Raw genomic sequence first — 14,957 nt, 5'->3', positions numbered from 1 at the left:
GGGTAGTCCCATGGAGTCCGTGCGACTGGCTTGGATCCCGTTGGATGGTCAAACGGTAAGCTGTGGTCGGTAGGCTGGGTAGCCGTGGGTGGCTGGCTCATGGAGTCTGTGCGGTGGCTGTATGGTTCCTGCACGGTTGGCTGGCTGGACAGCTGTCGGTTGGAATGCTGTGGGAGGCAGGCCCATGGGGCCATACGGTGGCTGGCTGGTATGACTGGCTGGCTTGGTTGCCTTGGACGGCCTGTCCATGGATACCGTGCGGCTCCTGTAAAGAATTGTTCACTGTGATAGCTGGCTTGGTGACTGGTCCATGGGTAGGCAACCGGGAGCCACGCCGTGGCCCATGGCCATGCATCAACCAAGTCAGCGAGCCTGACCACCCGATCCTGTTAGTCGCCTCTTATGACAAGCATAGTCACTTTTTATGGCAAGCATGGGTTGTTGAAGACCTATTCTACCCCGGATCTTCCCGGGTAGGATGACTTGGTTGCTGTGGAGGGCCTGTCCATGGACACCGTGTGGCTCCCATACGGTATTGTCCCATGGGTGGATAAAGCCTGCTGGCTTATATCCGGCTGGTTTGCTGCTGTCTGGCCAGCTGGCTGGCTAGATGACTGGTCTATAGGCTGGCTGTGTGGCTCAGCTTGTTGATCTTGTGTAGATAGGCCTATGGCCGTGGACGAATATCTGATAGTCTTTGCCAGAGCTATCTTCCTGATCTTATTGTCCATATCTGACAGCTTAGTCTCTAGCATGTCCTTCACCATCTCCTGCTGTTCTTTAACAGTTGGTGCCTAAGACTCATGGTGAGTGTAAGAGATGGTGGGTCGGCTGGAGAGGGAGGCGCTGGAGTGGAAACTGATTTCTCAGTTAGGATGTTGTCCACTTTCTTCTTGGCAGCCTCGCGCCTCTTGGCCTTAGTCACAGCCTCGGACATCTTGGAGAAGATCTTCTCGGATATGTCACTGCATTGCACACATCTCTTCTCCATGCTGCCGGTCTTTCCTCTGCACTTCATGCAGTTTACATGAGGATCTCCCGTGACTACTTGGCTACAACAAGTTGTGTGTAATTGACAGTGAAGAGGACATCTGTTGAAAATCTGAAAATTTTAGTGATTGAAGCCAAAATACAGGATTTATGGCAGGCATGTAATAGAGGTAGAAGTTTCATAAGAATTATAAATGTTGCAACATTTGGGGGTAAAAGGAAAGTTTTCAAGATTCTTGTAAAGGCTGCTTGCACGCTGGAGGCACCAATGACACCTGGAGGTTAAAGAAGGTGTTACACACATTCCCCAAAGGGCAATAACTCACCTTTACCGAAGTGACTTTACCTACGGGACACCAACTCGGTCACCTTCCTGGATATGACATTTCCTAAGGGGCACTAACTCCCTCACCTGTGTGAAGAATGTCCTGGAAGCATTCGAGCCGAGAAGCTTGGACTCCACTGTTGCCTGAATACTCTCGATGATGGCGTCCTCATGCAGGAAGTGAACTTCATGCTTTGTTGGATGGACATTCACATCAACATTCTGGGCAGATATCTCAAGGCTGAACAATAAACATTAATCATGATAAGATCCATTTTACTGTAAAGGTGGCATTTCTGTATAGATCCTTATACCGTTGTATATATGTCGAATAAGAATAAGGGGAATAAGCTAATCTCCGCAGTTGGATAACGGGAATAAGCTGATCGCTGGAGTGAGTGAGTGAGTGAGTGAGTGAGTGAGTGAGTGAGTGAGTGAGTGAGTGAGTGAGTGAGTGAGTGAGTGAGTGAGTTGGGTTAAACGCTGCTTTTATAGTATTTCAGTTATATCAAGGCGTGTCAGCTTAATGGACGAGGAAAGCCTGAAGTGATACAGGTCTTAGATGTTTACCACTTCTGTGAAACCCACGAGCACTGGTATGGTGCTGACAAACCTAGAACCATAATCAGGGCGAACTGGGATTCGAAACCCGAAATCATAGGTTTCTGGCGTGTCCAAGGGACGCAACTCTGCATGGCGAATTGCGGCGCTTTAGACGACATGGCCACCCGTGCCCCCAATAAGGGGTACAAGCTGTTTTCCGAAGTTGGATAAGGGGAATTTGCTGATCTAAGGAGTTAGATAAGGGGAACAAGCTGATCTCCGGAGTTGGATAAGGGGAATAAGCTGATCTCCGGAGTTGGATAAGGGGAATAAGCTGATCTCCAGAGTTGGATAAGGGGAATAAGCTGATCTCCAGAGTTGGATAAGGGGAATAAGCTGATCTCCGGAGTTGGATTAAGGGGAATAAGCTGATCTCCAGAGTTGGATAAGGGGAATACGCTGATCTCTGGAGTTGGATAAGGGGAATAAGCTGATCTCCGGAGTTGGATAAGGGGAATAAGCTGATCTCCAGAGTTGGATAAGGGGAATAAGCTAATCTTCAGAGATGGATAAGGGGAATAAGCTGATCTCTGGAGTTGGATAAGGGGAATAAGCTGATCTCCAGAGTTGGATAAGGGGAATAAGCTGATCTATGGAGTTGGATAAGGGGAATAAGCTGATCTCTGGAGTTGGATAAGGGGAATAAGCTGATCTCCAGAGTTGGATAAGGGGAATACACTGATCTCCGGAGTTGGATAAGGGGAATAAGCTGATCTCTGGAGTTGGATAAGGGGAATAAGCTGATCTCTGGAGTTGGATAAGGGGAATAAGCTGATCTCCGGAGTTGGATAAGGGGAATAAGCTGATCTCTGGAGTTGGATAAGGGGAATAAGCTGATCTCTGGAGTTGGATAAGGGGAATAAGCTGATCTCCAGAGTTGGAAAAGGGGAATACACTGATCTCCAGAGTTAGATAAGGGGAATAAGCTGATCTCTGGAGTTGGATAAGGGGAATAAGCTGATCTCTGGAGTTGGTAAGGGAAATAAGCTGATCTCCAGAGTTTGATAAGGGGAATACGCTGATCTCTGGAGTTGGACAAGGGGAATAAGCTGATCTCCAGAGTTGGATAAGGGGAATAAGCTGATCTCCAGAGTTGGATAAGGGGAATACACTGATCTCCGGTGTTGGATAAGGGGAATAAGCTGATCTCTGGAGTTGGATAAGGGGAATAAGCTGATCTCTGGAGTTGGATAAGGGGAATAAGCTGATCTCCGGAGTTGGATAAGGGGAATAAGCTGATCTCTGGAGTCGGATAAGGGGAATAAGCTGATCTCTGGAGTTGGATAAGGGGAATAAGCTGATCTCCAGAGTTGGAAAAGGGGAATACACTGATCTCCAGAGTTAGATAAGGGGAATAAGCTGATCTCTGGAGTTGGATAAGGGGAATAAGCTGATCTCTGGAGTTGGTAAGGGAAATAAGCTGATCTCCAGAGTTTGATAAGGGGAATACGCTGGTCTCTGGAGTTGGATAAGGGGAATAAGCTGATCTCCAGAGTTGGATAAGGGGAATAAGCTGATCTCCAAAGTTGGATTAGGGGAATAAGCTGATCTCCGGTGTTGGATAAGGGGTATACACTGATCTCCGGGGTTGGATAAGGGGAATAAGCTGATCTCTGGAGTTGGATAAGGGGAATAAGCTGATCTCTGGAGTTGGATAAGGGGAATAAGCTGATCTCCGGAGTTGGATAAGGGGAATAAGCTGATCTCTGGAGTTGGATAAGGGGAATAAGCTGATCTCTGGAGTTGGATAAGGGGAATAAGCTGATCTCCAGAGTTGGAAAAGGGGAATACACTGATCTCCGGAGTTAGATAAGGGGAATAAGCTGATCTCAGGAGTTGGATAAGGGGAATAAGCTGATCTCTGGAGTTGGTAAAGGAAATAAGCTGATCTCCAGAGTTGGATAAGGGGAATAAGCTGATCTCCAGAGTTGGAGAAGGGGAATAAGCTGATGTCCAGAGTTGGATAAGGGGAATAAGCTGATCTCCAGAGTTGGATAAGGGGAATAAGCTGATCTCCAGAGTTGGATAAGGGGAATAAGCTGATCTCCGGAGTTGGATAAGGGGAATAAGCTGATCTCTGGAGTTAGGGGAATAAGCTGATCTCAAGAGTTGGAAAAGGGGAATACACTGATCTCCGGAGTTAGATAAGGGGAATAAGCTGATCTCTGGAGTTGGATAAGGGGAATAAGCTGATCTCTGGAGTTGGTAAGGGAAATAAGCTGATCTCCAGAGTTGGATAAGGGGAATAAGCTGATCTCCAGAGTTTGATAAGGGGAATACGCTGATCTCCAGAGTTGGATAAGGGGAATAAGCTGATCTCCAGAGTTGGATAAGGGGAATAAGCTGATCTCCGGAGTTGGATAAGGGGAATAAGCTGATCTCCAGAGTTGGAAAAGGGGAATACACTGATCTCCGGAGTTGGATAAGGGGAATAAGCTGATCTCCAGAGTTGGATAAGGAGAATAAGCTGATCTCTGGAGTTGGATAAGGGGAATAAGCTGATCTCTGGAGTTGGATAAGGGGAATAAGCTGATCCCCGGAGTTGGATAAGGGGAATAAGCTGATCTCCAGAGTTGGAAAAGGGGAATACACTGATCTCCGGAGTTGGATAAGGGGAATAAGCTGATCTCTGGAGTTGGTAAGGGGAATAAGCTGATCTCCAGAGTTGGATAAGGGGAATAAGCTGATCTCCAGAGTTGGATAAGGGGAATAAGCTGATCTCAGGAGTTGGATTAAGGGGATGTTTACAATGCACACAGCAATATTACAGTGACAATTTAAATGCTGTATTTGTGGTACAAAACTACAATTCTTAACCCTAATTTAACTATTTGTCTAAAAATGCACAACCTGAACAAATTGCAAAATTCACAGTGTTAAGGATAAGCATGTGTAGATCTAATTTTGGGAATATCGATTAATGTCACTTGGCAGATGACAAATTGATAAAAACATTTCTTACTAAGTTAATGAATAAATTAATTGATGGCGATACCAGAGATATAAAAAATGTAATGTGTATAACAGAAGTGGTGCGCATGATCGCGTGGCATGTACTGTTTAAACGATGGTGATAACTGGTAAAGTTCTATTTCTAATGTTTTGCTTCCCTTTTGTCGCGCTATAACAGAAATCTACACAAACCTTTTCTACAGACAGAAATAAACATAGTTGCTCATAGCTTCACAAAAATCAAAGTTATTGGTACTGTCAAATTAATACATGGAACATTTCAGAAATAACATGAAAAAAATGGTGATAACTGGTTGCTAGCCAGTACTAGGCAAGGATTACCAGACAATTATGACGTACCACAAACTAAACTTCTCTGGCTTGTGTTTTTACATAGAAATACATCCCCAAGTATGGCATTTGGTATGTCACTGGATGGTCAGTGAGTGATAGTGAAAAGGGAGACACCCTGCTATCCCCTGTGTTAACACAGTGGTAAATTGTTTAGGGCCCCTGACAACTTACCTCATATACACAAAAGGGTGAGTATTCTTGGGGAGGTAGGCCTGGTACACTGTATCCAAAGCCTTTCGTAGACAAGTGGAATCAACAAGGCGATCTGGAACAAATAGTAAAGAAAACTTAAACATTGTTAAAATACATTACTGAAAAGAGTGTTAGGAAAGACATTCTCACAGCGTGTCCATTAAATTGCACAATGGTGCTTATTATAGATATATAGGTTCATTGTTAAAACATTTTATTAATTTTATTCAATTTTTATTCAATTTTGTTTTCATTAACTGAAATCGTGTATGATTTTAGCAGATTGCATGGTGACCATTATTTACTGCAACCATAATCAGACTGCCGCTTTTGACACCTTGAAATGGACCATAGAGGTAAAAGGACAATTGGTATAGCAAAAATGCCATATTTGACTGATAAGTGAAAGTCCTTTTTTTCCCTGCATTGGTTATTTTTCATATTTACTGATCACTGATCAATCTATGTTAAACAATGCCATACGAAAAAACTAAACTGTGACATATGAAAGTACTACATTGGGGGGTATGTTTCTTTTGAAAACATATCATCACCCGATAGTATGCTAAAAACAAGAAATTATGTCTGTCTATGCTCTTTTTATTACAAAGTTTTACGTCTCTAAGCAGTCAGAACTATTCGCCAGATTATGACTCCGTAGTTTGTATTGAAGACAATACTGTAAATCACAAGAAAAAACTGGTTTGATGGATTGTGAATGATCTTCAGGCTACATTCATAATATCCATTACATCAAGTCATCAATCCCTAGTTCTCATGAATACTGACACTGTAACACAAACACAAATAAACATTTTTTATGCTGATTTGTTTATGTGCGTCAGAAGTGTGATCTTGTATGTCAGTGTCATCAACTTACAGATTTCAAAAACCCAGTTCGTTTGTTTAACGTTACACTCAGCTGTATTCTAGCTATATCATGGCGGCCTGTAAATAAACGAGTCTGGACCAGACAATCCAGTGATCCAAGCTGTTTGGGTACGATGACTTGTGGTCAACCAAGTCACCAGACCCATCCATAGTCACCTCATTCACCCAGAATATGTTCCTCAGGACTTATAATAATCCCTGGACACAGGGTTCTAAAACCTGTCACACTGATACATTCAGAAATGACTGAATAATGGATACATAAGATATTTCCTTGATCTTTTTATCAGATTCCCTATTTTCCCAAACATTTCAGAAGTACTTACTTTTGCTAAAATCACCTTCAATTCAGAACCTGAAACCTTGATCTCCCAGTACTTGCTTTTCTGGGTAAATCACCACGCAATTAATTCCTACAAAACATTTATTAAAAGTTTCTTGGGCTTTAAAAAAGATTTAAATTCTCAAAATGCTCTTGAACTGAATCCCTTTCCTGCTGCAGATGACGTGCTCATGACTCCCATGTCTTGTGGGCGTTCTATCCTGATTCTGGACGCAGTAAACATGTGGGTGTCTTCTTCACTGGCTGTCAACCCTCTCCTCCTGTCAGAAAACTCTGTGCATCAGCTACCTCTCACATACTCATGCTTGTTTTCAACAGGATACTCTTGCAGATCATCCATTAACACAAAAAGAGAGATTGATGTCTCTTGTAATGATGCCTTGATACAAGATACTATTTCAGAATACCGGTATACAAAAACTATTAATAAAAGGACAGGATAATCTGTCAAAGAATCTGTCAAAAGGTATACAATACAAACATTATATTCTTGTCAGTCTCAGTTGTTCTGACGCATGAGTCCGGGGTATCTGACAGTTTCGTAAAATACCTGACTGTTAACTGTAACATCAAGACATAGCTCAGTCCCAGTATTCATGCCCCTGGTAACATCAAGACATACCTCAGTCCATGTATACATGCCCCTGGTGACATCAAGACATAGCTCAGTCCCTGTATACATGGCCATGGTAACATCAAGACATAGCTCAGTCCATGTATACATGCCCCTGGTAACATCAAGTCATACATGCCCCTGGTAACATCAAAACATTGCTCAGTCCCTGTATACATGCCCCTGGTAACATCAAGACATACTTCAGTCCCTGTATACATGCCCCTGGTAACATCAAGACATACCTCAGTCCCTGTATACATGGCTCTGGTGACATCAAGACATACCTCAGTCCATGTATACATGTCCCTGGTGACATCAAGACATACCTCAGTCCCTATATACATGCCCCTGGTTACATCAAGACATACCTCAGTCCCTGTATACATGGCTCTGGTTACATCAAGACATACCTCAGTCCCTGTATACATGGCCCTGGTAACATCAAGACATACCTCAGTCCATGTATACATGCCCCTGGTAACATCAAGACATAGCTCAGTCCCTGTATACATGCCCCTGGTAACATCAAGACATACCTCAGTCCCTGTATACATGCCCCTGGTGACATCAAGACATACCTCAGTCCCTGTATACATGCCCATGGTAACATCAAGTCATACACGCCCCTGGTAACATCAAGACATACCTCAGTCCCTGTATACATGCCCCTGGTAACATCAAGACATACCTCAGTCGCTGTATACATGCCCCTGGTGACATCAAGACATACCTCAGTCCCTGTATACATGCCCATGGTAACATCAAGACATACATGCCCCTGGTAACATCAAGACATACCTCAGTCCCTGTATACATGCCCATGGTAACATCAACACATAGCTCAGTCCCTGTATACATGCCCCTGGTAACATCAAGACATACCTCAGTCCCTGTATACATGCCCCTGGTAACATCAAGACATACCTCATTCCCTTTATACATGCCCCTGGTAACATCAAGTCATACATGCCCCTGGTAACATCAAGATATAGCTCAGTCCCTGTATACATGGCTCTGGTAACATCAAGACATACCTCAGTCCCTGTATACATGGCCCTGGTAACATCAAGATATAGCTCAGTCCCTGTATACATGCCCCTGGTAACATCAAGACATACCTCAGTCCCTGTATACATGCCCCTGGTAACATCAAGACATACTTCAGCCCATGTATACATGCCCCTGGTAACATCAAGACATAGCTCATTCCCTGTATACATGCCCCTGGTAACATCAAGACATACCTCAGTCCCTGTATACATGCCCCTGGTAACATCAAGACATACCTCAGTCCCTGTATACATGCCCCTGGTAACATCAAGACATACCTCAGTCCCTGTATACATGCCCCTGGTAACATCAAGATATAGCTCAGTCCCTGTATACATGGCTCTGGTAACATCAAGACATACCTCAGTCCCTGTATACATGCCCCTGGTAACATCAAGACATAGCTCAGTCCCTGTATACATGCCCCTGGTAACATCAAGACATACCTCAGTCCCTGTATACATGCCCCTGGTAACATCAAGACATAGCTCAGTCCCTGTATACATGCCCCTGGTAACATCAAGACATACCTCAGTCCCTGTATACATGCCCCTGGTAACATCAAGACATACCTCATTCCCTGTATACATGCCCCTGGTAACATCAAGATATAGCTCAGTCCCTGTATACATGCCCCTGGTAACATCAAGACATACCTCAGTCCCTGTATACATGCCCCTGGTAACATCAAGACATACCTCAGTCCATGTATACATGCCCCTGGTGACATCAAGACATACCTCAGTCCCTGTATACATGCCCCTGGTAACATCAAGACATACCTCAGTCCCTGTATACATGCCCCTGGTAACATCAAGACATACCTCAGTCCATGTATACATGCCCCTGGTGACATCAAGACATAGCTCAGTCCCTGTATACATGCCCCTGGTAACATCAAGACATACCTCAGTCCCTGTATACATGCCCATGGTAACATCAAGACATACCTCAGTCCCTGTATACATGCCCCTGGTGACATCAAGACATACCTCAGTCCCTGTATACATGCCCCTGGTTACATCAAGACATACCTCAGTCCCTGTATACATGCCCCTGGTAACATCAAGACATACCTCAGTCCCTGTATACATGCCCCTGGTTACATCAAGACATACCTCAGTCCCTGTATACATGCCCCTGGTTACATCAAGACATACCTCAGTCCCTGTATACATGCCCATGGTAACATCAAGACATACCTCAGTCCCTGTATACATGCCCCTGGTAACATCAAGACATACCTCAGTCCCTGTATACATGCCCCTGGTAACATCAAGACATAGCTCAGTCTATGTATACATGCCCCTGGTAACATCAAGACATAGCTCAGTCCCTGTATACATGCCCCTGGTAACATCAAGACATACCTCAGTCCCTGTATACATGCCCCTGGTAACATCAAGACATACCTCAGTCCCTGTATACATGGCCCTGGTAACATCAAGATATAGCTCAGTCTATGTATACATGCCCCTGGTAACATCAAGACATACCTCAGTCCCTGTATACATGCCCCTGGTAACATCAAGACATACCTCAGTCCCTGTATACATGCCCCTGGTTACATCAAGATATACCTCAGTCCCTGTATACATGCCCCTGGTAACATCAAGACATACATGCCCCTGGTAACATCAAGACATACCTCAGTCCCTGTATACATGCCCCTGGTAACATCAAGACATACATGCCCCTGGTAACATCAAGTCATACATGCCCCTGGTAACATCAAGTCATACATGCCCCTGGTAACATCAAGACATACCTCAGTCCCTGTATACATGCCCCTGGTATAATTATGTAATTAAAGTCATTGAAACAAAAAAAATGCATTTCCCAAAGCCACAAACGTTTCTAAGCTGTAACAGATGTAGACCTGCACAAGATATTCTTCACAACACATCGCTGTCAGTGTCAGATATCGGGAACATGTTAACCTCACACAATGTTGATCAATTGCAGCCAAAGTCCAGGAGGTGAAATGTGCAACAACAGGGTCGCACATAGGGGATGTTCCATTTACAGCCCTTGTTGGGATTTTAGCACATACTTACCAATCATAACCTGAGACCTTTATGACATGTCTATGGTATGTTTAATACCAACCAATCACCCTCATCAACTGACATGCAACAGAATCTGTGATGTGACAGTTTGCGTGCACATTATATTCCCCAAGCTCTCCGCAGAAATGGGATGTGTACAGCATTGTGTACAATGTAGTACCACAAAGCTCAGTCAAGCTGTTTCCAACAACAGTAAACATGTTCTGTTTTTAGCTCACTTACTGACTTACTTACTTTGGAGATTTAACGTGCGCTTTACGACTGAGGCGTATTTCGCACACGGGCCCGGCCAGGCCATTTAATGTGTTTCCGAAAGGGGCAAAAGTGGTGTGTGCAACCCAAGAGGGGGGTTTTAGGGGTTGCTTATATAGAATTTGGGAATTTTGAGATTTGGAATAGATGCCGATGGGTTTGGGGAGGAGAACTAAGGGAGCTGGGTATGATGGATGTTTGTTTATGTGTTTTTGATTTGGTAGATTATTTTGTTTTTAGATGCGTTTTATTAGTTCCGTTTTGATTAAGAATACGCCTAAGGCCTTCAAATTTTCTAGTTTATTTTGTGGGTTTAGTATTGCTTCTAAAGTGAGAGCCTTGTTTAGATTGAGGGTGGTTTGTAGTGCGGTTCGATGTGTTAGGTAGTGTGTGCAGTGGATGAGTGCGTGTTCTGGGGTTTCTAGTTGTTTGCAGTGTGGGCAGTTAGCTGTAGTGTGTTTTTTATTTTCTTTAGGTGGTTATTTAGGTTGGTGTGTCCTGTTTGGAGTGTAGTGATTACTCTGTCGACTTCTTTTGATGGATGGAGAATTTTTGGTTTGGTTAGTGGTTTGCTGAGTACTTTTTTGATTTGGCTATTTGAGTTTAGATATAGGTTATGCCATTTTTTGGTGATTTTTTGCTTGTTTACACTTTTAATTTCTGATTTTGAGATGGGTAAGTTTAAGCTTATTTCTGGGATTTTGAGGGATAGTTTAGCTGCTTTATCGGCGTTTTTAGCTGATGGAATGATATTTATTACACCATCTAGATTTGACATCTCTGAAAATGTGACAACCAATAAATGTCAAAATCTGTGACCACTGTTGGCCTGCTTACTCAAACACACATCATTATAGAAGACTGAGTGTTCTGTTATTCCAGTCGTGCACAATGCTGTTATGATCGAGATACACTGCTGTTGTAACGTCTCAGCAGATTCAAGAAATAACTAAATGCAAGACAGTTATCAGAGACTTCAGAAAGTAAGTAGTATTGAGTATGATTTACTTGTTTGCATCATTTCAATTGACTCATTGGCATTAATCTCTTTGCTTGACAAAGGTCAGGAATAGAAAGGTATTTTCTTCCAAATGTGCTGGATGCAACTCATAAAAGCTGTTTTGTCGTGCCCTTTGGAATTAAGAAGAATACTTTTGACTCTGTAACTCTGGAAAGTGTTTAATCAGGGAAGTACTGTGAAAACTGCCAATGACACATACTCGCAACAAACAAAATCGTAAGGAAGCAATTTCTTTGAGTCACTTCCTCACGTTGTCAAACCAGACAGCATATGATTACATACAAAATCTCTCACATCCTGTTTCCTCAATCACACATAATCACTGTGTCCATAGTCTGATTAGCTCACTAATTAATTGGGCCATGCTGGTCACACCTAATTAATGAATGGACTGGTCCACTTCCCCTGCTATGAGGGATTATCAATATGTTGAGACAATGAGCAGTAGTGGACAACAACAACATTGTCTTAAAAAAACTCCTCCTTTCTTTAATCTGCTTCCGGTACATCACAAATCTTATTCAAACATTACCTTTAAACAAGTTGTGGGATTTGTGTAAGAATATACCAAATGTTCTCAATCACTAATACTTCCTTCTCTTGTGTATGGTATAACTTATAAATATATTTGAACATGAGCTTCAACCTTTGAGAAATGCCACTAAGTCTACGCAGGGAACAGCTAAGCTTAAATTTCTGGGCTGCGTCCCAATATTATCAAACCCTCTCATCCAAAACTTAATAAACCAAAACATCAGCCCCCAAAACCAAGCTCTAGCTCGTAAACACCCCTTACTTACCCCAATATCCCAAAGAATAACAAACTACCTAAATGAACACCAAATTAAAAATCTTAAACAAAACTGCAAACAATCAAATATCTTCACCCCTAAACTTAAAATACCCAAAATAGACACAACACTAGCTAGCCAAATAAATAAACAATCCTTCCGACTCCCAAACAACCAATCAATATTCACGGCAGAACTAAAGGGCATGGCCTCAGCCCTCCATAATCAAGAATCCAAAAAACACAAAAAAATCCTAATACTTACCGACTCCCTAAGTGGACTGTGTAAGCCCTCCAAAACAAAAATACCAAAGACCGACCTAAATTAATAAATCAAATACTTAAAAGCTCCAACGACCTAACTAAGGCAGGCAAACAAATAACCTTCTTGTGGATACCCGCCCACGTAGGAATATACGGTAATGAAAACGCCGATAAAGCAGCTAAACTATCCCTCAAAATCCCAGAAATAAGCTTAAACTTACCCATCTCAAAATCAGAAATTAAAAGTGTAAACAAGCAAAAAATCACCAAAAAATGGCATGACCTATATCTAAACTCAAATAGCCAAATCAAAAAAGTACTCAGCAAACCACTAACCAAACCAAAAATTCTCCATCCATAAAAAAAAGTCGACAGAGTAATCACTAAACTCCAAACAGGACACACCAACCTAAATAACCACCTAAAGAAAATAAAAAACACACTACAGGTAACTGCCCACACTGCAAACAACCAGAAATCCCATTCCACACACTCATCCACTGCACACACTACCTAACACATCGAACCGCATTACAAACCACCCTCAATCTAAACAAGGCTCTAACTCTAGAAGCAATACTAAACCCACAAAATAAACTAGAAAACTTCAAGGCCTTAGGTGTATTCTTAATAAAAACGGAACTAATAAAACGCATCTAAAAACACAATAACCTACCAAATCAAAATCACATAAACAAACCAACATCCACCATACCCAGCTCCCTTAGTTCTCCTCCCCAATCCCATCGGCATCTATTCCAAATCTCAAAATTCCCAAATTCTATATAAGCAACCCCTAAAACCCCCCTCTTGGGTTGCACAGACCACTTTCGCCCCTTTCGGAAACACATTAAATGGCCTGGCCGGGCCCGTGTGCGAAATACGCATCAGTCGGAAAGCGCACGTTAAATCTCCAAAGTAAGTAAGTAAGTAAGCTTTAACCTTGTCCAATTAAGCAATGGCCGGACTTACGAAAGTTGTGTATGTCTTGTCCCAGAAAGGTGCCCCACAAGTTCTATGCTAAGTACAGGACGAAGAATGAAAATGTGTACTGGAGGTTACGACATGGGTGGATGACGATGCCCGGTTCCCACCTTAACCGTGGATATACCATGCGACACAAGGGCCCCGTACAAACAACCTAGAAGGTTTCCACTCCAGAATCGGCAAGTCCCTCCAGCACAAGCATCCAAACATCTTCAGATTTATCGAACTGATCCAGAAGGTAGAAATTTCGGAGAGAGCGAAACTAGCGCCGATTCAATTTGGAGCAGCACCGCCACCCAGGAAGGTTGTCTACAGAGAGAAGGAACAGCTTCATCGCCGTGAAAAGACACCCCTTCAGTACCTGGATGCAGTTGGTCCACTGCTGATAAACAAGTGAAAATGACTGCTAATCATAAATGACAATGAAATAACATTTGAATAAAAAATTGTGAACTCTACCCAGCTTTCTTTCTTGTTACATGGATGATACCATTTTACTTAAGGGTACAGGGTACTAAATACTGATGCAACCAGCCATAACGAGTGTTGTTTTAACGGGTCTGCGTTTTGGCAGGTCTACGTTTTGGGAGGATACCATCCGGCCTGTCCTCATTTCGCCTACACCTCATTTCGCTTACACCCTTATCAAAACAAATTTACAGCTGACTGCACATAAGTCAAGTGCTGTGTTACCTCTAAAATATTGAACTGACCCAAAAGAAGGTTTAACAGATAAGACAATCTTGAAGCTTTATACATTGTTTAATAGCTGATATTTACATTATGCAGTAATAATAATAATGACTCATGATTACTGTAGCTTTAGTACATATCCAACGGCATCAAGAAATTGCATTACAGGTAAACAGACAAGACAATCTTGAAGCTTCATACATTGTTTAATAGCTGATATTTACATTATGCAGTAATAACAATAATGACTCAGGATTACTGTAGCTTTAGTAAGATTTATTTACTAAACAAGATTTACTTGCACATTCAAAACAACTAAGGATAAACAGAATGACCAAGTCAAACAAGAGTTGTGAGAAGTTGTCATAGGTTGTATAAACTTCACTTTGAACCTCTACGCCGCTTGGATTAGATTAGAGCTTGGATTAGTTAACAGCCTGAGATGGACAATGCCCATTCATATAATAGGGGTGAGGCAATTAAGCATTTGAATTATTGTAGGCGAAATGAGGTGTAGGCGAAATGAGGTGTAGGCAAAATGAGGGCAAGCCTACCGTCCAGACAT

General features: G+C 42.6%; 1 protein-coding gene across 1 annotated transcript in view; it reads right to left on the bottom strand.

The window, feature by feature from the left end:
• LOC124116208 (DNA mismatch repair protein Mlh1-like) overlaps positions 1-14,957 on the bottom strand; it is a 229,840-nt gene that overhangs the window by 55,292 nt on the left and 159,591 nt on the right. Inside the window, exons 10-11 of the mRNA XM_046477466.2 lie at positions 5,396-5,489; positions 1,403-1,556 (exon numbers count right to left, since the gene is read on the bottom strand). Coding sequence (XP_046333422.2) covers positions 1,403-1,556; positions 5,396-5,489 — 248 coding nt within the window. The remainder of the gene's footprint in view (positions 1-1,402; positions 1,557-5,395; positions 5,490-14,957) is intronic.

The sequence above is a fragment of the Haliotis rufescens genome, unplaced genomic scaffold, assembly GCF_023055435.1.
Source record: "Haliotis rufescens isolate VD_foot unplaced genomic scaffold, xgHalRufe1.0.p SCAF_10, whole genome shotgun sequence".
In the NCBI taxonomy this organism is placed as follows: Eukaryota; Metazoa; Mollusca; class Gastropoda; order Lepetellida; family Haliotidae; genus Haliotis; species Haliotis rufescens.
This window is presented reverse-complemented; position numbering and strand designations above follow the sequence as displayed.